At 34.5% G+C, this 22,719-nt stretch overlaps 2 protein-coding genes across 10 annotated transcripts in view; one reads left to right on the forward strand and one right to left on the reverse strand.

Annotated features, from left to right (window-relative positions):
* Nucleotides 1–1,847: 1,847 nt before the first annotated feature.
* Nucleotides 1,848–22,394, reverse strand: WDR12 (WD repeat domain 12). Of its 3 annotated transcripts, none has more exons than XM_039844480.1 (14): nt 22,243–22,394; nt 21,107–21,168; nt 18,492–18,586; nt 15,864–15,958; nt 14,893–14,999; nt 13,918–14,033; nt 13,333–13,487; nt 11,992–12,037; nt 10,243–10,328; nt 6,181–6,321; nt 5,954–6,059; nt 5,653–5,785; nt 3,881–3,953; nt 1,848–3,086 (listed from the first exon to the last, which is right to left on the reverse strand). In XM_039844480.1, the coding sequence occupies exons 2-14, from the start codon at nt 21,145–21,147 to the stop codon at nt 3,009–3,011; spliced, it is 1,272 nt and encodes a 423-aa protein (XP_039700414.1). In that variant the 5' UTR covers nt 21,148–21,168; nt 22,243–22,394; the 3' UTR covers nt 1,848–3,008. The 3 variants fall into 3 exon arrangements, with proteins under 3 accessions (XP_039700414.1, XP_039700412.1, XP_039700413.1); XM_039844478.1 differs by lacking the exon at nt 22,243–22,394 and adding an exon at nt 21,898–22,029; XM_039844479.1 differs by lacking the exon at nt 22,243–22,394 and adding an exon at nt 21,670–21,850.
* Nucleotides 21,918–22,719, forward strand: part of CARF (calcium responsive transcription factor) — a 73,015-nt gene continuing 72,213 nt past the window's right edge. For 5 of the 7 annotated variants that reach the window (XR_005648997.1, XR_005649002.1, XR_005649000.1 and 2 more), the window contains exon 1: nt 21,946–22,008. The gene's annotated coding sequence lies outside the window, so the exon portion shown is untranslated. Of the gene's footprint in view, nt 22,009–22,719 lie in introns of all 7 variants that reach the window. The other 2 variants (XR_005648999.1, XR_005648998.1) reach the window with 2 other exon arrangements.

Raw genomic sequence — 22,719 nt, forward strand, 5'->3', positions numbered from 1 at the left:
AGTATTAAAGTGACTAAAAGTTCCAGCTGTTTTTATACCTGGCAGTTTCTGATTAGGAAAGTTTAAATATCATTTGCCTAATGAAACCTGATTCCAATAGTGGCTTCTTAATTGAATATTTCTTGCACATACATAGTCCTAAAATGTCCTATCTTCCCTTTAAGAATAGGGGCTATAGTAATATATATCAAAGATTAATGTTTTTCTCTACATAAGCAACTGACTTCAAAACCAGACTACATCAAAAGGATTTTTGTGCACAGATATCATGGTTACTTGATACTCACAGATTGCATTTGTTTTGTTTTACAGGGTTGTTCAATTATGTATATTTTATATCAATTTAAACTGTCATTTGTTTTCTCCTTGATGCTAAGCATTCCAATATATTATTACGTATTGTTGACAATAGTTCCAAAATGGTCATTCTAAATTCAGAAGGATATGACAAAGCAAATACTGGTCATCTACTCATATAGAAAATGTTTTTAAAATGTTTTTCTACATTCTACATAGAATAAAAATCTTAAGTGTCTACCCTAACAATCTCTAGGTGATCATCACAGCCATTTTCAGTTTCCAATATAAAAAGATCATGTTTTAGATAAGATCTGAAAGGCACCTCTTAGCGTGTGAAGAAATATTGCTTCACACTTCCTCACAGTATGTATGAGCTATCATTTCTGATGCTTCTGTGCTACTCCCTCTGCCAGAAATAACCTGCATCTCCATCTTCTTAACCAATTATCTGTCCAAACCTGGCTCAAACGTTTTTTCTGTCTTTCTTGACAGCTAACTTGCTTCCCACCAAAACTAATTGCTTCTCTCTCTATTGCTCTACCTTATATTTACATCCTTCTCTGAACTTAACTAATTTTTAAATGAGCATATCCCATGCGAGAGTGTGATCTTTTTAAAGGTAGTGTCCACGTCTTATACATTTTTTTCCCCTTTCCTCCACCCCAGCAAAGACCTGGTAGATGGTAGAAGTTCGGCCTTTTTCCTTGAACTTTTTCAGCAATTAGGCATACTTTGAGCCGAAGTTTAAAATTAGGTTTATTGTTAAACAGTAAGAAAAGGAATTTCTTTAAACTTTGGTGAGGTGAGAGCAAGTATTAACTTGTTTATGAACTGCATTATTATGGCAAGACAGCATAAATAACCCTGTACTGGCTGGCAGGTCCTTACCACACTGCACTCTTTGGTTCCTAACTTTTCCTAGTCCTCGGAGAGCAGCTCCACTCATTTCTCTAAGTAAGTCTTAGGATAAATAAATTCAGATAAAGCCCCGTCTCTGGTGTAACTAAAATGGATGAATATAGACCACTGAAAAGGAGACTTTTACTTTTGAAGAAAAGGTAGAGGGTAGGAAGCAGCAATATGTTTTAGGAGGACTGTGTCTTCTAGGCTTCTACTGGCTTCCTGTTTGAGTTACCCAAGGAAAGAAGTTTGGCACGGATCAGTTAGATCATCATTCTCCAAGAGACTTCGTCACTCTTGTTACTTACATTCATCCCAAGGGAGAATGCCTGAACCAGGAATCTATCCTGCTTGGAAACCAGAGTTGAGAATAGGTAAGAAACCAGAACTTGATGCCACTTCTTTCTTTGTCCTTTATCTAATAAATAGGACTCTTTACCTTTACTTTAGTCACCTAGTGTATGCGTACAGCCCAGGTTGGGTGAGTTAAGAAAGGTAAATAACTCTGCTTGTAAGGCTCATTCAGGGACCATCTGTAACAGGAATATAAATTTATCTCTGTCCTCTGAAAATTAGATTTTCAGAAACTACAGATATGGTGAAATTTAGATCACACTGCACTAAATGAGAAAAACAAAGACTTTAGGTATGAATTTTCCAGTTACCTTTATTCACTTTTGGGGAATTAAATACACTGTTTTAAGAGATGATATAACTGAAACTCTAGCTCTTGGTCTATGTGAGTATGACGACCATATTATAGGGGCAGAAGGAGCCTAGATCCCTAAGGAATGTGGAACAAAATCACTATTCCAGACCTGGACTGCTACACGCGAGAGAACTAAATTCCCTCCTGGTTTAATACACTGTTGATTTGTCTCTTCATTGCAGCCAAGTATAGCTCTTTAGTTCTGGACCTCTGCGACAGAAACCTCATGTGAGATACACTGTGTTAGAGTCTAGTAATGAGACCAAACTAATTTTCCATATATTACTAAGAAGCTGAAGTGTTCTGCTTGAGTAATATCAATCCATTAAGATGGAAGTCACATTTTAAGAAACACTTACTTTAAATAGTTGGTATATAACATGTGAATTTAGATAAATGCTAATGATATATAATCTGTAAAATGTTTAGATCTAATACTGACTGAAAGATTTTGCCTAAAGAATCTTTTATCTACGTGAAAGAATAAGTATGGTAGAGATTCCTGGTTACCATAAATCTGTATGCAGTTTCTAAAGAATTCTGCCATAGCTTTAATACAAAGTACTTTCCTAAAATATTTTAACACATGCTTAATAAATTGGCAACATCTACATTTTTTAATGTTCTGCATACCTAGAAAGTCTTATTATAGTTAGACATCACTAATTTTACCAAAATCAAACATATTTCTAATTTTTTCTCTATTAAAATTTATTAGATTTTTTAAGATGCTTTTTTTAAAACAGCTAACTTTAAAAAGTTAAGTTTCTCCATCAGAAATAAAAATCTGGACAATTATTGTATTTTTAATATATGCTTTTATAGCATTTCAAAAGCAAATCTTAAGTCAAACCAATACCTCCAAAAAGAAATGAAAAACTCAGTTTAATTTCATAAGATAAGATATCTTATGCATAAGATAGAGAATGCAGGTCCTATTTTATGTTTTATAAACATAAACTGTTATATAATAAATAGAGAAGAAAGAAAAAGACAGTGATAACTATTATCAAGGGTGATCTGCACTGATGTAACCTGAGGCTTCTCTATCAATCACATTTATAGAAAGAATCTTTGTAGTCAAATTTATCATTCACTTTCATGCCCCCACATGGGAGGTGGTAGGTGAGTATCTGTAGGAATACAATTTATTGTCTGCTCCTCCACTCAGAAGTAACTGCATAAAGAGAAAAAAAACACAAACAGAAGTAAATACAGTTATTTCATATAATAGCTAAACCTAAGTAAATACTGATGATTCTGATTATAGAAAAAATTATGGATGAGCAGTTAATATGCTTTGGGAATACTTAAATGGACCAATTACATCAATTTTCACTACTATATTGCAATACAGTATATTAAAATTTTAAAAGTGATCATTTGAATTCAGTGAAGGCATAATATGCTATTGTATTTTCTATGAAACATTTGCCAAGAAACGTAATAAAATTAAAAAGTTTGAAGGGTAATATAGTTTTACCCATTTAAGTTTTCAAAGGACAGTATATTAATTATGGGGAAATGGACATTACAAATTTAAGTAGTCCTAGGAGCCATAACTGAAAAGAATTCTCAGGCAATAAAAGCTTCCATATGTGCATAAAGATAATTAAATTGTAATTCCTGAAACACATTTTATAAACTAAATTTATTATACAAGATTTTTCTAAATAGGAAATACTTCGATCCAATAATTGCTAGTCTAAAGTAGCAAGTTTATGGAGTTAAAACATTTCATTAAAATAATCATGAGAAAAAAAACTTCAGAATTTTCAAATTTAATATTCCTAATATTAAAGGACAAATTTGTTTCTTCTTTGAGATGTGAAATTTTATGAATAATATTAAGAAACTTAGAATACAGAATTATAAATATCAGATATAATGACACTATTAACTCCACAAACGCAAATACCAGGTTAATTCTAATATATTTTCCTCTTTACCAAATAACTAATAAATCCTTACCCCTGTGTCTGTCCAGTCTACACTCAGAACTTTGTCTTCATGAGCAGCCAAATCATAGAGAGGCGCCTTACAACTAAAAGACAAAAATATTAGCATGTTAAATGCATTTTATAGTATTAAAACAAACCTATGAATAATCATACTTTTCTAAAAACTTTACAGCATTTATCATCTTTGCCCCAATAACCACTTATTATTAAAATTCTGAGTATTTACTTGACCACCTCTCATGTTTTTCTTACATCATTAGCAGACAACAAAGATTTACAACAAACAAATACAAGGAAAAATGCTATTTATAAAACAGTATTTATAATTAGGCCCATTTTCATACTTCCTTGATTACCTTTACCCCCACATTATAGCTTTATATACACTTTAGCTACCCATCTATCTGCTGATAACTCCCAAATTTATATCTTTTGCCAAAACTCCTCCCCAAGTTTGATATGTACATCCAACTGGCCAATAGCTGGATGTCTATGAGCATTACAAATTTAAACCAACCAAGGCAAAACTTTTGTCCTCACAAACCTCTTTTTCTACTCTTTCTCATCATAGTAAATGGTACCACTAACTATCCAATTGCTCAGGCAGAAAATACGGGCATTATCCTAGATTCTTATCTCCATATTCAATTCATGAGCCAATCTTGCCAAAAAGCTATCTTCAAAATATACCAAAAATCCAACCACTCATCTCTAATGCTACCCCCCGAGTCCAAATAACCATTCTTTCTCTTGAATTACTATAGCCTCTCTGCTTTTATTCTTGTTCCCCTGCTCAAAAACCTCTAAAGCCTTCCATCACACTTAGCCCTCTAAAGCCTTCATCACACTTAGAATGAAACCTAAATTCCTTACTGTGGCCTATAAGTTCCTGCTCAATAAAACCACTGTCTGCCTCATGTCCTGCCACTCTCCTCCTTGCTTTACTCCACTCCACCAACACTGGTTCTCTTGCTATTTTGTAAATATGCCATGATTTTCCCCACCTTATCCACCTTTCCCTCTGCCATGATCTGTGCATGACTCATACCTTCATATGGTTCAATTCACTACCAGGATATCATTTTCAAAGACAGGCTTTTCCCAAAAAAGCATCCCTTTACTCTGCTTTACTCTCATCACGCACTTACTACTATTATCAGACACTATATGCTAATTGCTAATAAACTATCCAATTGAAATGTATATAACTTCTAGATATTAACAAATCATGCATAAGGTAGCATAAGGATGTTAGAAAGCAGATTTAATGTAAAAAAGAAATTTGGTCAATGCCTCCCCATTCTACTTGTAAAAATATGTAAATAAATTGTGTATGCATTTTATTGGGGGCACTCTACATATACTAGTATTGTAGCACTAGCCCATGAGTAAGAAAGAAAACTTTAATATTCGGTTATCTTTAAAAATATGTATTTTTATTTAACTTTCTATTAACATATGATTTATTAGAGACCACTGGCCTCTGCTTCTATAGTTATCATATTTATTTTAAGGTTCAGGATAATTTTTCTAAGCTTTCTCCTGTTTTATATAACGAGGTTGAATACATGAATTTTATAAACTTGTGGATTTTTTTTTTCTTTTTTGAAGATAAACTACCACAATTCTTTCAGATTGCAAAAAGCAACATATTAACATAATTTCTTTGATCCCTGCTTTTCTTTATGATATCAATATTTATCATTTCAGTGTCCACTTCATTTTCTCTGCACACAACAGGGAACTGACGTATTTCTCTTGTGGATCATAAATAGGACTTACCTTCTTGTATCCCACAGCTTGACAATGTTATCTAAAGAACCTGAAATCAGCTGCTGCTCATGGGTAGGAGACCACTTTACGGCTGTGACCCAGCCTGTGTGTGAAGTTAGAGACAGTGACACCAAAGAACCATCTGAACAAAGCAAAAAAGTTAATGATTACCGAACTTGAGAAAAGTAGACAGAACAAATTAAAAAAAAAAAAACTTGTAGAAAATCATCTTCTTGTACACATCTCTAGTGAGAAGAGAAACTGATGATATTTATACATATTTTTCCCTCCAGTGGTTTACATAACTTACCTTTACTTCGGGGATCCCACAGTCTGATATGCCTATCTGAGCTTCCAGATGCTAAACGTTTACAAAGTGGAGAATAGGAGATACAATTAAACACTTTATTTCCTGTCTGGGAAAAAAAAAAGGAAAGAACATTAACCATGGGAAAGGGGATAAAAGTAATCACCTCTAAAGTTTATCACTTTAAAGCTCAAAATTAATCAGAGAACCACTGAATTTATAAGTCTTACCAAAGTTGACTTAAGATTGCCAGACTCAACATCCCATACTCTAATTGTGTGGTCCCAAGATGCACTGCAGATTTCTTCGGCATCTGACCACAGAACCGAGGAAATTGCTTCCTTGTGGCCAGAGAGGGTCACTATGGGCGTCTAAAAATGAAAAGCACCCAAAATGGAAAGCATTTTTAGTTTACAGTAATTTAAACAATAACAATAATTATTACTTCTGAAGCCTAATGCCAGATATTTTGTCAGATGCTTTGGCTTTCATATCCTGCCTTACTTTTCCTCTTTACAGTGATCCTCCAAGACAGATATTTCTATATTTATTTTATGAATAAAGATACTAAAGCTGAGAAGGATAACTTGCTCAAGGTCATACAGCTTATAAGTGGCAGATTTAAATTTGAACCCAAATATTATTCCAAAGTCTGTAGTTTTGTACTATATTCTGCAACTTCCTCATCTGTTCTACTTTTCATATTGAGAAGTATTAATATTAACACTAACTTAATTCTTTCAGCTGTCAAATATATGTAGAAGTTAGTAGAAAAAGCTTGAGGTCAGATCTAGGTTTGAGTCAACGTGCTGCCATTTGCTACATGACTCTTCTAGGTAAATTAATTTTAATAGGTTATTCTTACCACCTTATTTTCTCAGCATCCAATCTTTAAATAATGTCCATGGCTCATTTATTAAGACTCCAAAATCTGTACTGTTTCTCTCAAATTAAAATCCCCATATAGGGCCTGTCCTAAATATAAGGAACATGTGAGAGATGGGAGAAATTCTAAAATGAGATAGTTTATCTACTTTAGTAACTTTGTTATGTTTAGTCTTCTTAAATATTATTACCTTGTCTGTAAAATGAGATCAGAGATCAGCAGTTTTTTGGTAAAGGTCCAAAAAGTAAATATTTTAGCTTTTCCAAGCCACATATAATCTATGCATAATCTTGTTTTTTAAAACCCCTTTAAAATGTAAAAATCATTCTTAGCATTCCATAGTCCAAAAATAGGCCATAGCCAAATCAGGTGTTGGGTTATAGTTTGCCAACTCCTGGCTCAAATGATCCCTAAAGTCTCTACTCCAGCTTTAAAATTTTCCTGAAAGAGGTAAAAAATTCTGATACACTAATTTTGATAGCAGTTTTATTCATGATGGTCAAACTGGAAACATCCTAAATGTCCTAAAACTGGTAAATAATTACACAAACTGTTGTATATCCATACAATAGAATACTATTATTCAGCTTTTAAAAGGAATAAATCATGATACTCAATGACATGAATCTTTCTCGCCAACCCCCAAAAAAACTGGGGTAGGGAGGACAAATCTCAAACACATTATGCTACATGTGAAAAAAAGCTGGATTGAAAAGTATGTATACTATGTGATTCCACTTATATAATATTCTAGAAAAGAAAAATTAAAGAAATGGAGAACAGATCAGTGGTTGCAGGGGACAGAAGTAGAGCGGAAGGGATAACTATCACGAGCAACATAAGTTTTAGGGCAGCAGTCCCCAACCTTTGTGGCACCAGGGACCGGTGCTCCTACGAGAATCTAATACTTGAAGATCTGAGGTGGAGCTGAGGCGGTGACGCTAGTGCTGGGGAGCGGCCGCAAACACAGATGAAGTTTCGCTGGCTCACCTGCCTCTCCCTTCTGCTGTATGGCCCAGTTCCTACCAGGCCACGGACAGGTACTAGTCCGTAGCCCAGGGACTGAGACCCCCTGTTTTAAGGAATGACGAACTATTCTGTATCTTGATTATGTAGTAGTTACATACTCTATACATTTATGAAAATTCAAAACCAATACATCAGAAAGAGTAAATGTTCCTAAATGTAAAATTTTTTGAAAAGGCAGAAAAGTCACCTTTGGCATTGTTACTACAAACAAACTCCAGTAGAATAGCACTGAAGAGAAAAAAAGTAATTTTGAGAGAAAAGGGAAAAAACCTTACTGTATGTTAATGTATGAAACAAATGACAAATTAACTGATCAGTAGCATTATTCATATTAATACAAATCACGTAATAGATAGAAATCCAAAGAGAAGATAATATTTTTGATATTTGTCTTATCGATTTGGATTTTAAAATCTAACTTTTTCTATTATTTCTAATTGCAGCACAAGTTTCACCTCAGATAGCACTTCAAAGGTTTCCAGCATAACCTATGAGAAAGTGAATATATTATGATTTCTCTCAAATAAAACAAACAATATATGCAAGCTTATAAAAATAAGAGTTATCAGTACGGCACTGAATGGGAGAAAATACATAATATATATATATCTAGCAAAGACTTTGAAACCAGAATACCTAAACAACTTAGAAAAAACAGGCAATACTTTATTTAAAAAATGGGCTGGAAACATGAAGAGGTATTTCATAATTAGATACCAACCGGCTGGGACTTAAATTCCACTACACAAGTTATAGTGTTAACAAACTGACCGTATCAAGTACTGCTAAGGATGTAGAGTAACTTTGACTCTCATACATTGTCAGTGCGAGTATAAATTGATATAACCACTTGGGAAAACTTTTTGGCAGTTCTAATATTCAAAAAGCTGAACTTGTGCATACCCTGTGACCCTACAATTCTACATATGCAGAAATGACTACATATGTACACCAAAAGACAAGTATAAGAACTTTCATAGCAACTTTATTTACGGTGGCCAAAACTGGAAACAACCTTAATGTCCATCAAAAGAAGAATAGATAAATTCTGGTATATTCATTCAATGGAATACTATGTATTAATGAAAAGAACCCTTACATGCAGTAGCAGGGATGAAACCGCACAGGTTTTATACAAAGTTTCAAAATAGGTGAAACTAATCTAGGATGATATTAAGTCACAACAGTGATTACCTTTAGGGGCAGGGAGATTAGAGGGAGTCTTCTAGGGTGTTGGTAATTTTCAATGTTTTGTTTCGGATAGTGATTACTTGGGTTATACGGAACTGTAAAAATTTGTTGAGCTGTACACTTAACTACATGTATGCCAAACTTCAATTAAAAGAAAGGTTAAAAAAAGCGACCTTTTACATAAAGAATTTTTATAATTCAAGAAATCTTCTCAGATATATAATTTAAAGGTTGATCAGGGATGTGTATCAGTAAATTACCACTGGTACAATATCCAACTGGCAAGATGTTTACAGCTTTAATTTGTCCTACCAGACCCAGTGATAAAGAAGCTGAGCTGCTACCAGATCATTCTTCTTGTAATTCAGCAGTCCATGTTTAAACGTATTAAGAAATTATAAGTAACTACTTTCAGTTAGAACCAGCAAGTGCTACTGTTTATTGTATTTTACATGAGTTTGATAAATCATTTATGATCACACTTTATTCTTCATTTTCAACAATTTTTATAAGATACTCTATTACTGGTCACTACAAGAAATAATGTGCAAAATGCTGGATTTACCGCATATTCATTATAGCTATAGAAAATAAATTAAAAATGTTTTCTTAAACATGACTCAGTTTTGTTCTTCTCATTAAATACGTTAATATAGGTCAGATCATATTATGACAAATATCTTCCTAACTTAATAGAACAAGAACATAGATAAAATTTCTGAGTTTGTTTAATTGGATCTAGTAGCTAAATCATGGACTCAAAACCCCAATTAAACTTTTGGTTTCTAGTGATTTAGGAGATACAACTAGCATCCCTATTAAGAATTACATCCTCAGTTTATGAAACAATCAATATTATTAAACAGTCAGGTAATGAGATGCTTAACTTTAGTGCAAGCTTCAACAATGGAAAGATCCTACTTCAAAATGCACCACAAGATCAAATAGCTAAATAATCAACCCACCAATCTGTAATCCTGATTCAATGCTACAATGTTCAATGACTCATACATGTAGCACAGTATAGCAGTATTTATAATAAAAATTTACAAATCTAGTGAAAGATAGCCTAATTACAGTTGAAGCAGCAAGAGAAAAGGAAATTTAAATAGGAAAGATATTAAATCACCATACATTTGTCAACACGAACCTAAGCCAAGTATAGTCAGTTCTCACAAATACTTACCCTTGTCAGTCCCAATTGCTCTGTTTTCTGTTTCTTTCTCGGTCGATTTGTAGATTCCTCCATTTCATCTTCTTCCTCTGTAGGGACTGTATCATAGACATTTAGATTTGCTATTTTAAAAATTTATGGTAAATATTAATTTCAAACAGTCTCAAAGAATTCTTACATTTCTGGGTATATACGTTTTCCATATTATCTCAATTGACTAGGGAACAGATACTCCTACTAATACATAAAAACAATTACATGGGTTACCAATCTTCCAAAAGGAGAAAGCAAAAAGTTAAAGTACATTAAAATCCTAGAACCTAACTAGTTTGATATCTTGATATGTCTTTAAGATCATCATTATGAATATTCATTACTTTATCATATCTATGAAAAATTGCTTACTTCTAACTGTAGGAGTTCTGACCAGATTGTATTTATATTATGAAGATGGGAGTGCCACAAGGTAAACACATGTTAAAAGGACACACATTCCAGCCATGTTTATTCTTCTTATTTTACTTTTCTAACAGTGAATTAAAAGTGTTTCATAGATAATTATTCTTTGATTTTTTAAAAAAAACCTGTTACACATCATTTGGTCAGGTAGCAAACCTAGATGGAAAACCATGTATGTTAATGTTTTGTAACTATTTTATGACTATTACTTAGTTTTTCCCAAACCAGACTACAAGCACCGTAAGGGTAACAACATACCATATGTATCTCATTTACCTAGAACTATCAAAAAATAAAATATTCCACAAAGGGAAAAATTTCTCAACAAACCACTTTCTGCTTCAAAACTGTTTATTTTAAGCATTTTTGGAAAATCTACTAAAATGAATGATCATCTTTCCTGTCATCTTACACATAATTTCTTAAAACTCTAAGCTTTTCCTGATCCCCCAACTCTGTGTGAACTGTATTTAGGGTACTACACAGTATTAAAGCAATTACCTCAGAAGTAACAGAGGTATTCTGGCCTATTTATCTGTGCTATAAATAATTCTATAATACTACTACTTTAAACTTTAAATATCCATGAGTTTCTCCTTTTCTCTCAGTATCTTCTTACTACTATAAATGTGCCTTCCTCTAAGACTTTTTCTTCCGTCTCCTCAATTGTTCCTTCTAATATATGTTTTCAAAGCAAGAAGTTTTGGTAAAATTTTATTAAAAGTTTGTTTTTAAGTAAACCAGCTTAACTAAGAAATTTTCCTAACAGTAAAGTTTATCAAAATTACTCAGAAGATATTTTTGTTTATTTCCAGGTTCCTGAATAAGGGAACTTGGAGAAAATGTTGTTGACACTTGCAGCAATTCAGTGACATTGTCCAATAAATAAGGAGATGGTTCAGGGTCACCAAACCCTGGGCTGCAGACCCATAACAGTCCGTGGCCAGTTAAGAACTGGAACACACAGCACGAGGTGAGCGGCAGGAGAGTCAGCAAAGCTTTATCTGTATTTGCAGCCGCTCCTCAGCGCTGGCATCACTGCATCAGCTCCACCTCAGATCATCAGGTATTAGATTCTCATAGAAGCACTGGTTCCTGGTGCCAAAAAGGCTGAGGACCACTGGTGTAGAAAAACATTTTGAAACACAAAGAAATACACTAATGTTTCTCTACACTATGCTCCTTTGTGTCCTAAAAAGCTCTAGTACATTTTTACGGCAAAATATGGGTTAAAACGCACTCTTTCACTGAGATTCTTGAAATATCATTAATAAGTCATAGTAAAAGAAATATGTGATTTACCTGTAGACCAGATCTTCAGCATCTTATCCCAGGAGCCACTGCAAAACTAAACAGATTTATATGAAGGGTTAAAGAGTATGTACTATAATCCATATTATTTGCCCTATTTTTCCTATTTAACTTAAAACCTTTACTTTGCTCTGAAATCCTTATTAGTGTAATGTCATCTGCCTATTTTCCTAGTCTCCTGAAAGTTGTTCCCTCAATCTTACGGCAACTGAAAGAGCTGCCATTCCTATATGGCCCTGTGCCTTGGCCATGGTTGCTTAGATCAAGTTGGACATCTGATCTACACTGTGCCAATAGGTCTCTTTCTCCTTCTGGATGCTTTTTTTGAGAATTTGTGTTCCAGAGAGTTGAAGTTAGTCTTTTTCCAGGGGCAGATAGTACAGTTGTAAAGCCTGGTAATATGGAAAACCAGGTTTTATTGCTTTGTGGAGAAAGTTAGTTTGAGGTAAGTGAGAATAGAGTCAACTTGGTTAGACAAGAGAGGGAGGGGAGTGCTAGCTACATTCAGGCCTCTACTCCTTGATTCCTGAGACCCAAATGCATCATCACCCTGCTTGTGATGTGTTTATGCCTTACTTGGATGTCACGCTCTCTAAATTGAAAAAAGTTCAAGGTGAGTTCCTATCTTTTATAGCTAAAAGACAGGGTGCAGTTAATTCACTTAAGTTTGAACATGACAACACGTAAACTTTTCTCTATAACTCAATAACCTTAAACCTTTACCTTTGACTGCACAAAAGTCCTCTGTTATGCTAACTGGCAAAGAAATGCTAAAGAAACACTCTTAAATACAGAATACCTCATTGCTGGTTAGGGAATTTTCAAATGGTAAGAGAGTTTGTAACCCCTTAGAAGTCAAACACAGTGGTGCCCTTAGGTTTGTTTCCTTTTAACTAATTTTTACCATTTTGTCATGATAAAGAGCAGATCAGCAATAATAGTAAAACAACCTCTATAAACATTAATCTTAGTGTATGCTAAGGCTTATTAGGTGACCAACTAGACATTTTCAATTAATGGCAGCACTGTGAGTAGCTGAAAGATTGAAAATGTCAATCACTATAATTTGAGAAAGTTACATAAAGAAATTGCTTGTTTACCTATTTCTTAAAATGTCTGTAATTTATATAAAGTTCTAAACCGGAGATACCTAGACTGAGGAATTGAATTTGTCTTTTATTGTATGAGTATTTACTTTTTGGTTTGAAATCGTATTTTTTAGTTACCAGTTGTTATGAAAGTAGGCCAATCATAATGAATATAAGTAGAAACATTTTTTTTTGTATAAGAAGTTCAAAGCCTAGTTCAAAGTACGAATAACACGTTACTTACTTTGGTTCCTGTGCTATCAACGGCTATAGAATCTACACTTCCAGCATGACCTCTGCAGCAGTGCAGGGCTTTCACTTTGTTTCTCTCTATATTCCACTCCCATAGGAGTATAGTCTGATCCATAGAGGCACTCAGTAGTAGGCAAGACAAATTGTCTGAAGAAAAAACACAAGAATAAGAAACAAGTTAATACAAAAATTTAAAATACATCGTGTTCTGAAACTGAAGAACTGAATTTGTTGTTGATAAAAATGTTAAAAAGATAAAAGAGCTTACATGGCCAACTTTGAAAAAGAAGCTACCTTATAAAGGGCATATTTATCAAAATAAAATATATAAATTTAACACACTCAATATGAACTTGAAAATGTGTATTATCTGATATAATTTTAGTAAGGTCTCACTTCTTCTAACATAAATTTTTTATATAATCTTTTTCTTCTTTAGCAGTGTATTTTTGTAAAACCTCAAAATGACAGAGGCATGAGACATTTCCTATCCCATTTATATTCTGCCCCAGCACTGAAAATGGCTTATTTCCAATTCCCTGTTCAGGATTCCTCTCCGTTTTGGCAGAGCCCCTACCTTTTTTCACCCAGGCCACATCTTTTACAACGTCTGTATGTCCCGCAATTGTCATTATTGACTTTCCTTCCAAGGACCAGATCCGAGAAGTCTTATCATAAGAACCAGTCAAAATCCTATGAGGAGAAAAAAATCCTATGAAATATAAAAAGCATCTTTTTCAAACCCTGAAATCAGTTATGACAAAAAAAAAAAAAACCTTGAGGATTATACTTTTAAATTTTTCTTTCATATGAGGATTAAAATTTCAAAACACACTACAGTAGATCAGAAGATGTTGTTATATTTGGCTTTTCCTGACCTGCTAAAAATAAAAATGTAACCAAGAAACCCTAGATTTCCTTTTCATTATTGTAAACATTACAACTCTCAGGAAAGCTAAGTAAATTGCTTGTAAAGCCAACAGTCCTTTGTATTACATCAGTGAAACAACATTAAATAGAAAAACCATAAAACCACTTAAGTAAAAGTAAAACCAGTAAAAACATTAACTGTGCGTAATAGCATTCTTTGAAAGCTCCCACTATATACCACTCTTGAAATATTTTTCTAAAAGTAAGGCCAGTGGGGGTTTGCTCTTAGCAATTCATATCTTCTTGATTCTAGTCTGCCCTTTTTAGCACTAAAATAGCATAACCTGCATCTGTGGCTGTATAAGTATTTTTTTCTCCTCTATAAAACAAATTATATCCTTAGTCTTAAAAGCAACATACTCAAATGAGTAAATGCCCTGACACTTGACCTATTCAGAATACAAATGTCACTACAACATCCTGACACAGAAAACTTATTAATAGATATGTTTCTTCTTGACTACACTGAATGTAAAGATCTTTGGCATGGCCACTGATACATGTATCACAAGTTATTTTTCAAAGAATAGAGAAATCAGAGAAGAATCTTCCCATATGCACTTAAAAAGATTGATGGAGGTGGCATAAGAAAATAGATACGAAGACATTTATCTGGTAATACCATTCCTCTGCCCCTTTGATTGAACTGATCCAGTCATCATGGAATAAGCATTGCTCTGGCTGAGGTGCAGTATACTTCTCCACATATTCTAGTTCCACAACCTCTTCCTAGTCACAGAGAGAAACCAGAAATCAGTCAGGTGGTGTAATTTTAAAGCGGTACATTATAAAGAACCCCCAGTTTAATATATCACCATCATGTACATCCCTTCATAACCTAGAAAATTTGGAGCCACACCAAAGGAGAAAAATTTTATTTATCTAACGGTGTGCTCTCAGAGTAATATTAAGAAATAGTAATGACCTTAGAAAACTTATGCTAAAAGTAGGGGAAAAAAGAATATAAGCTTGAAATTACAAAATCAAAAAAAACATATTGTTAAATGAGTACCGAGCTTATGTTTAGGATGATGAAAAAGTTCTGGAAATGGATAGTGGTGATGATTGTGTAACATTGTGAATGTTGTTAATGCCACTGAATTGTACATTTAAGACCGGTTAAAATGATAATTTTTTTATATATTTTACTACAGGTCTGAAAATTGCCCCATAAGAGCAGTTATAAGTTATATTTTAAGTTATAAAAACAATATTTAAGAAAGTCTGAAAATTAGAGGAAGGGGGGGAAATCATTGTAAATCACAAACTGAACCTATGCATTTTTATACGTGCGCAATCATTTTGTACACCTTTATTAGTAGTAAACTTGCTTGCTATTCACTTTCTTGACAATTCTTCCACAAATATGAAGGTATTTTTCTGTATTCATTCATCTGCATTTTTTAATAATACACTCTCAGAAGAAAAAAGAGGATTTCAAAATTGAATATATAGAATCTGAAGTTCAAATTTCTAGGAAAACACAATAATCAAAAGGATCTTTGTTGTTACAGATTCAGGCTGATTCTAAGTGAAGGTTTGCCTTTCTTATGTGATAATATCTTAACAGAGTAGGTAACCATTTGAACTTACTGATGAGATGTTTTCCAGTTCCATGTGTTTGACCAAGGGCATTCGCAGAAACTGGCCCTTGATAAGGAAATCAAACTCCACGTGTTTGTGGAACTCTAAAAAAATAATAATAATAAAATAGAATCATCATTTTTAGAACTGAAGTGGTATTGGCAGAGGTATATGAGAGACCCCCAAAACAAACAGGTACCTATTATCCCAGTGTGGCCTCTCAGTTTCTCCAGAATTTCTTCATGGCATAGTTAGGCCATGTATTCCAGTATACTATGTGATTTTTAAGAACAGAAATACTTTGTTCTGTTGGTAGAATGCTTTTGTTATTGTTGGTGGTATAAGTAGATTTTTTAGAAAAATTTTATTCTAAGGAAAATTTCAAGTATATAGATATGTAGATTATGCTGTAGCTATAAAAGTAGATGTAATATAATAAATCCCCATCACCACCACACACTTTGACAATTACTAACTCACGGACAATCACTTATACTCCTCTACTAGTTTATTTTAAAGCAAATCTCAGATATGGTATCATTTTACCTGTAAGTGCTTTAGTATGTATCTCTAAAATATAAGAACTTAAAAAAAAGTCATATTAAAATACTTAATAATTATTCCTTTGAATATCAAACAGCCAATGTTTATGTGTCTTTATTTCATAAATATTTTTATAGTGAGCTTTTTAGAATCAGCATCCCAAGTCCAAATATTATATTTGATTAATATATTTTATTTAATCTTTAACAATTTCTTTTTTCCCCTTGCCATTCATTTACTTGTTGAAAGAAACTGGGTCATCTGTCTTTTAATATTTCTTACATTATGGGTTTGTTTGATTATATTTGCGAAGTGCCCTTTAACATGTTCCTCTACTACCTATACATCTTGTACACAAAGCAGACCTAAATGCTTAATTAGATTTCAGGTATGGTTTTTTGGGAGTGGGGGGCAAGCTTACGGTAGTGTGTATTTCTTATTACATCACATCAGGAAGCACGTTATCTCATTGTATCTCTTTTTATGACAGTAAGATCTACCTCTGGGGCTCAGATAATGTTAATCTGATCCCATCCATCATGTTCTCTATCAGCCTTTTAACTAATTAACAATTTTAACAACTGCTGAAATCATGACTTAAATCCATTATTTCATTTGGAGTTACAATGTTAAAAATTCTTCATTCTTTGTGCATTTATTAAACATAATCCTTTTAAAAGAAGAGTTACCTCACTGATTATTTGGGTTGTTACTTTAGAAAACTCTGAAATCTGAAATTGCATCTTTAACTCAAGAGCAATGACTGACTCAGTTATTCAATTTATACAAAAAGACAAACCAATGTTCATCTACAAGTTTAGAAAATATACAACTATTTGAGTAACAACAAACAACCATATACCGGTATTGCAAAGCTTCTATTGCAAGAATTCTTATTCTCGTTCAGAGTTTTTCAATAGGTAGAATATATGACATTTTTGACATTTAGAAAAGTAATTATTCATCAGAATTTCTATATACTGATGACAGTAAAGACAAAGACCAATAGGAAATGCCTAACAATATTGCTGAATCAAGAATTACAACTTGCTAGCAATGAAGACTGCAGACCCTGTCTCCCCAAAAATAGTTGCTCAAAAACATCATCTCAACCTTAATAAAAAACTTATGGGATTATTTGAAGATGAAGAAGAAAATATTAGGCATTAGCTTATAAATCTCACCTCCCTATTCTTCCAAATTGTGTAGAATCAAGAGCTTTGAAGCATTAGAAATACCTGCCCAAAAATATGCTTGCCTCTAAATAGTGTCTCCTTTGACATATTTTGTTTTTAAAAATCACACTTTATGTTTTCAATTTTTCATGTTGAAATCTTCTATTTTATGTATAGTTTTACTTTTAAAAAAAAATATAGAATAAATCTTATAATAAACCTTCATATACCTATAACCTAACTCCAATGATCAATTTATGGCCAATCTTGTTTAATCAAAAATTTTCCATACATTATTCATATTAACTTTAGGGCTAATAAGTTATATTCACACAGTATGTGTTTAATATTCATATCTTTATAAATGTTTTACTTCATATTCTTACATGTTAATGTTTATCCATTAGAAAATTTATCTAGTTTTCTAATAAATTCTAAATATTTATAAAATACCAGTATTTATGTTGACATGTTATTACACAACATAAATACTCACATGCTGATATTACCATTTGCTTTGTAGAAGTATAGCGAGTGGAGCCCAAGCACCAAGATGCTTGTTCTACGTCTACCCAACTCAGCCCTCTTTAGCACAATGTCTTAATTATCTCAACATTACAACTATTAAACTAAAATCTTTATTCCTAAATCCCAACCACCTTATCTTCATGTTGTCTTAAAAACAGATTAAACTGAAATATTTTTTCCTAAACTCTTTTATTTTGAATTATTTTTCAAAGTATTAAGAACTGTAGCAGGCAAACCCATGTTATAATTTATAAAGTTTTCCATTATAAAATACATGCAGTTATTATAAAACAAGGCCAAAAAAAAAGGAAATAAAATTAAAATGTGATGTATTTTAGTGTAGATAGCGGTACTGTGCCCTCTCCTAACTTTTCAGAACATATATACTCACCATTTTTGGCCTCCAGCAATTTATTGATGATGTTACTAAGGTCAGCAATTTCAGAGGCTGCAGGGATTGAGAAGGGAACATCATCTACTGCATATCTATAAAAGAGAAATGAAAAGTCAAGATCAAGTCTACAGATATTTTAATGACTGTGAATTTATTCATTCAACAAACATTTACTGGTTATCTAATACATGCCAGACATTTTGCTACATGGGGTTAACAAAAAGGAATTTAAAGTGGTCTCTGTTCTCAGAAAGAGTTAAAGTCTGATAATCAAATCCAATGAAACTATGTCATAAGTAATACATAAAATAAGAGAACAAAGAAGCCATAGGTCAATTCAATTAGAGAAAAGGATGAGAGAGCAAGGTCTGAAAGTAAGCATAAAAAAAGATCACTCTTAAGCTACATATAGAAAAACGAGCTTTTGTCATGTGAAAGAGGGGTAGACAAGAGGAAGAGGTGCAGGAAAGCAGGGAGTGAAGCAAAAACAATAGCTAAGAGTTAATTAAACTGCCCACCCAGCCTAGTCTAGAAAGTGTAATTTTGCTTTAAACAATGAACAAAGAAAAGACAGATAATAAGTATTGCTGAAGAATGTGGAGAAATTAAACCATTATTCATTGTTGGTGGGAAATGTAAAATGGCGCTGTTGCTTTGGAAACATTTGGTAATTCCTTAAAAAGTTAAAACATTGAATTACCATTTGACCCAGCAACTCCAAAGCTAAGTATTTACCCAAGAGAAATGAAAATATATGTACACACAAAAACTCATATACAAATGTTCGTATCATCACTATTCATAATAGCCAAAATGTGGAAACAACTCAAATGTCCATCAACTGAACAATGGAAACAAAATGTAGTATATATCCATGGATGATGCCTAAAGCCATTCACAAAGATCACGTTATACAATTCCACTTATATGAAATATTCAGAACAGACAAATCTATAGACACAGAAAGTAGATTAGTGGTTGCCTAGGGCTGGGGGACCGGAAGGCCTGAGTGTTAACAGCTAAAAGGTAATGAAAAATGTTCTAAAATTAAAGGTAGTGATGTCTGCGTAATTCTGCAAATATATTCAAAACCACTGAAATGGACACTTTAAACTTGTGAATTCAATTGTATGTGAATTATATTTCAAAGTTGTTACAAGAAAGAAAGAAAGGAGAGAGAGAAAGAGAGAGAGAGAGAGAGAGAGAGAGAAAGGAAGGAAGGAAGAGAGAAAGAAGACAGAAAGACAGACGGAAACACATGTTCAAATAGGTCTCTTTTTGCCACAACGGGAGTCTTTGGGGGAGGGGCTTCAGATCTTGTCAAAATGTAGATTCTAAATAAGGAGGTCTGGGGTGGAGTCTGAGAATCTGCTTTTTCTAACAAGCTCCCAAGTTCTGCTATTGCTGCTGGTTCTCAAACTACAATTTGAGTAGTTATAAATATATAACTATAGTTATATATTTATCATGCCAAAAAAAGTAAGCAGTTATTTCGGTTCTCCAAAAGGTAAAAAAATCTAGAAACTAAAAATTTTCATTCTTTCATTTACCATTTGGGTCAGTAAAATGAGGCGTTGGGGAGAAGTAGCCTAATTCACATGCACACTTATGAATATATATATAAATAATATACATATACATGAATAAAACTATTTTACTTCCTCATTTTATTGACCAAGACATATACATATTTTTGGAGAATCTAAAAATATATACGCACATCTACATATACATGACGTTTGTTTATTTCATGGGTTAAAATGCAGTGGTATATTATTTCTTAAGAATTCACGTGCATCAACAATAATCTCAATAAAAATTTCGCTTGGAAAAAACAGTGGCCATGCTATTGCATCATATTTCTTAAGAAGTATTTAGACTAATTTTTAACTTATTTATAATATGATTTATGTATACTTCAAGCAACAACACAAGAGAAGTGAATATGATTTACCAGGTCAATTCATAAAGCTACAAACGCACCACAGGGCAGAACATAATTAGGTTTCAAATGAATGCTATAGACCTGGGGACTATTGGTAAAATGTTTATATATACATATATGTATACGTACACAGAGATGTGTATATATGTGTATACACACACACACACACACACACACACTTAACTGAATACACAAATCTGTAACTGAATTGACTTTTCACACTTATCGAAAACCAGTTCTACTAAGCCCCTCTTTAAAGGTCCATTTCCTAACCTGGTTTAGGAAAGCATCGTCTATCACCTACGCAAAAAAATGAAGTGTTTTCAAAAACTTGTGAAACACCATTAACGCACAGCCTTTAACGACTTGATCCATTGTTCATTAATTATACAATGTAATTCATTCAGGAAACAAGCCTAAACCCTTTCAGGCCCTTCTACAGTTACAATTCAAATTATACAGAGCCTGAGAAGCTAGGCAGAAAGGAGGCATTAACGGGTCTCTGAGAAATCCTCGCAAGGTACCACTTCCTCTTGAGCGGAAAACACGCCAAACGGAGAGTCCAGGAAAAAAAAAGTGGGTGATGGTGGTGGCGAAAGTGAATACGGCAATGACAACCGAGGATCCCAGGCAGGGGAGAGGAGAAAAGGGGAACATGCTTACTTACTTCTTGTTGTCAGTGAAGAAGCGTGTCTGGAGCTGAGCCATGGCGGGGAGTACACACAAGACCTGCCGACGAAAACGTATGTTACCATACAACGGGCGCTCTTGTCCCTTAGGTCTACAAAAAACGGCAGCTCAAAATTACACTGCGCAGGTAAGCAGAAGCTGCAGTCCAAGACTGGGATTCCGCTTTCTTTCCTCGGGCCTCCTAAGCAAGAGACCACGAGGCTGCCCTTCTACAGAGGCCCAGCCCACAAACATCAACTACCTATTCCTAGATTTTAGGAATCATCGATTAGCAAAGCATAGTCTTAAAGACGGCGTATCTCTTTAATCTTTTTGGATTTCCTTTAGTATATTTAGGCCTGTGATCGAATAGGAAGACACAGAAAGGACCAATTCAAATCTGCTTCTCTCTCCCTTTTTTAAATTCAAGATGCTGTCTTTAGCCCCAATACTTAACACAGCGCCTAGGTACTACAACCCCCAGACAGCAGCGCTTCTCAGACGCTGTAACCACTGGGAATTGTAGTCCTTTTTTGCCACGCTGCCCTCAGAATATCTTACTTGCGTTAACCTTCCGGACTCCGGCCAGATATTTATATTTCCTCTGTCTTCAGCTTTAATTTACTAAGCGGTTCTGGGTTTATTTTCCCACGCATATTCCCAATCAGAACCTCACTCTACTGAGATTTTTCATGGCCTCTCGTCTCTAGCTTCAGGCAGTAAATCCATACGGGAAGAGGGAATACAAAAAAAGAAGAAAAAAAAAAACGAATCAGAAAGAGAACCAACGATGGTGGCCGATAGTGGTCCTATCTCACGGTACCGTGCTGCGCGCTCTCGGAGGGAGTGCGCCTGCGCATTGTGCTGGTCTCCATGGCGGGGCCTCGGAGCCAAGACGAGGTTGAGTAGACTCGTTTTGAATTTTCTCCCCTCTGCTCCAGCACTTTGTGGACTACCCTCCTTGCCCTGTAGGGCTCTCGGCGGTGGCAGGACTGGGGGAGTCGGAGGTTTGGCAGAGCTGTCTGCGCCGACGGACCGGACGCTACTTCCCAACCCCCCTTTCTTCCCCCTGCCTCCTCCCATCACCTCCTGACCCGCCAGGTCCCCGAGCGACTGCGGGCCCCCGCCCCTCACCGCAGCCGGGTCCTGCTGGCGCCTTCCGCGCCCTGCCAGGGGTCTTCTTCAGGACCCTCCTTGGCGAGGCCTACTACCCCCCGCCCGGGACAGGGTTGGCGGGCCCCGGGGAGGCAGGCTGGAGAAGGTGGAGGTTGGGAATCCTGAGGAGGGTTGCTGAGTACGAGAACGCGCCACCACCGCGGAGAAGGACCCGGACCCCTTGGGCGAGAGCGCCCAAAGTGTGGTCCTTCGCGCTGCCCCACGGCCCGCTTTTTATTTTTTCCTCTTTATATGCCCTTTTATGTCTTAAGTTTAGGAGGGGAAAAGCGTCCTCCCACACCTCTGGTTTTTGATTTTTTTTTCTTTTTTTGGTCTTCAGGGTATCCAAAGGCCTATGTCTTATTCTCAGTGCCCGAAAATTATTCTAATTGAATTTAATTGTTTTTCTGAGGGAGGATGGGTGGAGAGAGATTATCTAGTTGTCAAAGTCACTTT

Source organism: Pteropus medius, unplaced genomic scaffold, assembly GCF_902729225.1.
Source record: "Pteropus medius unplaced genomic scaffold, Ma_sr-lr_union100, whole genome shotgun sequence".
Taxonomy (NCBI): Eukaryota; Metazoa; Chordata; class Mammalia; order Chiroptera; family Pteropodidae; genus Pteropus; species Pteropus medius.

Coding starts and splice junctions, on each gene's coding strand:
- WDR12 (XM_039844480.1), bottom strand. CDS start 21,147: ATGGCTCAGCTCCAGACACGCTTCTTCACTGACAACAAGAA. Junction 18,587..21,106: donor TTCTTCACTGACAACAAGAA/GTAAGTAAGCAT, acceptor TCTCTTTTATAG/ATATGCAGTAGATGATGTTC. Junction 15,000..15,863: donor AACTGGAAAACATCTCATCA/GTAAGTTCAAAT, acceptor CTCTGTGACTAG/GAAGAGGTTGTGGAACTAGA.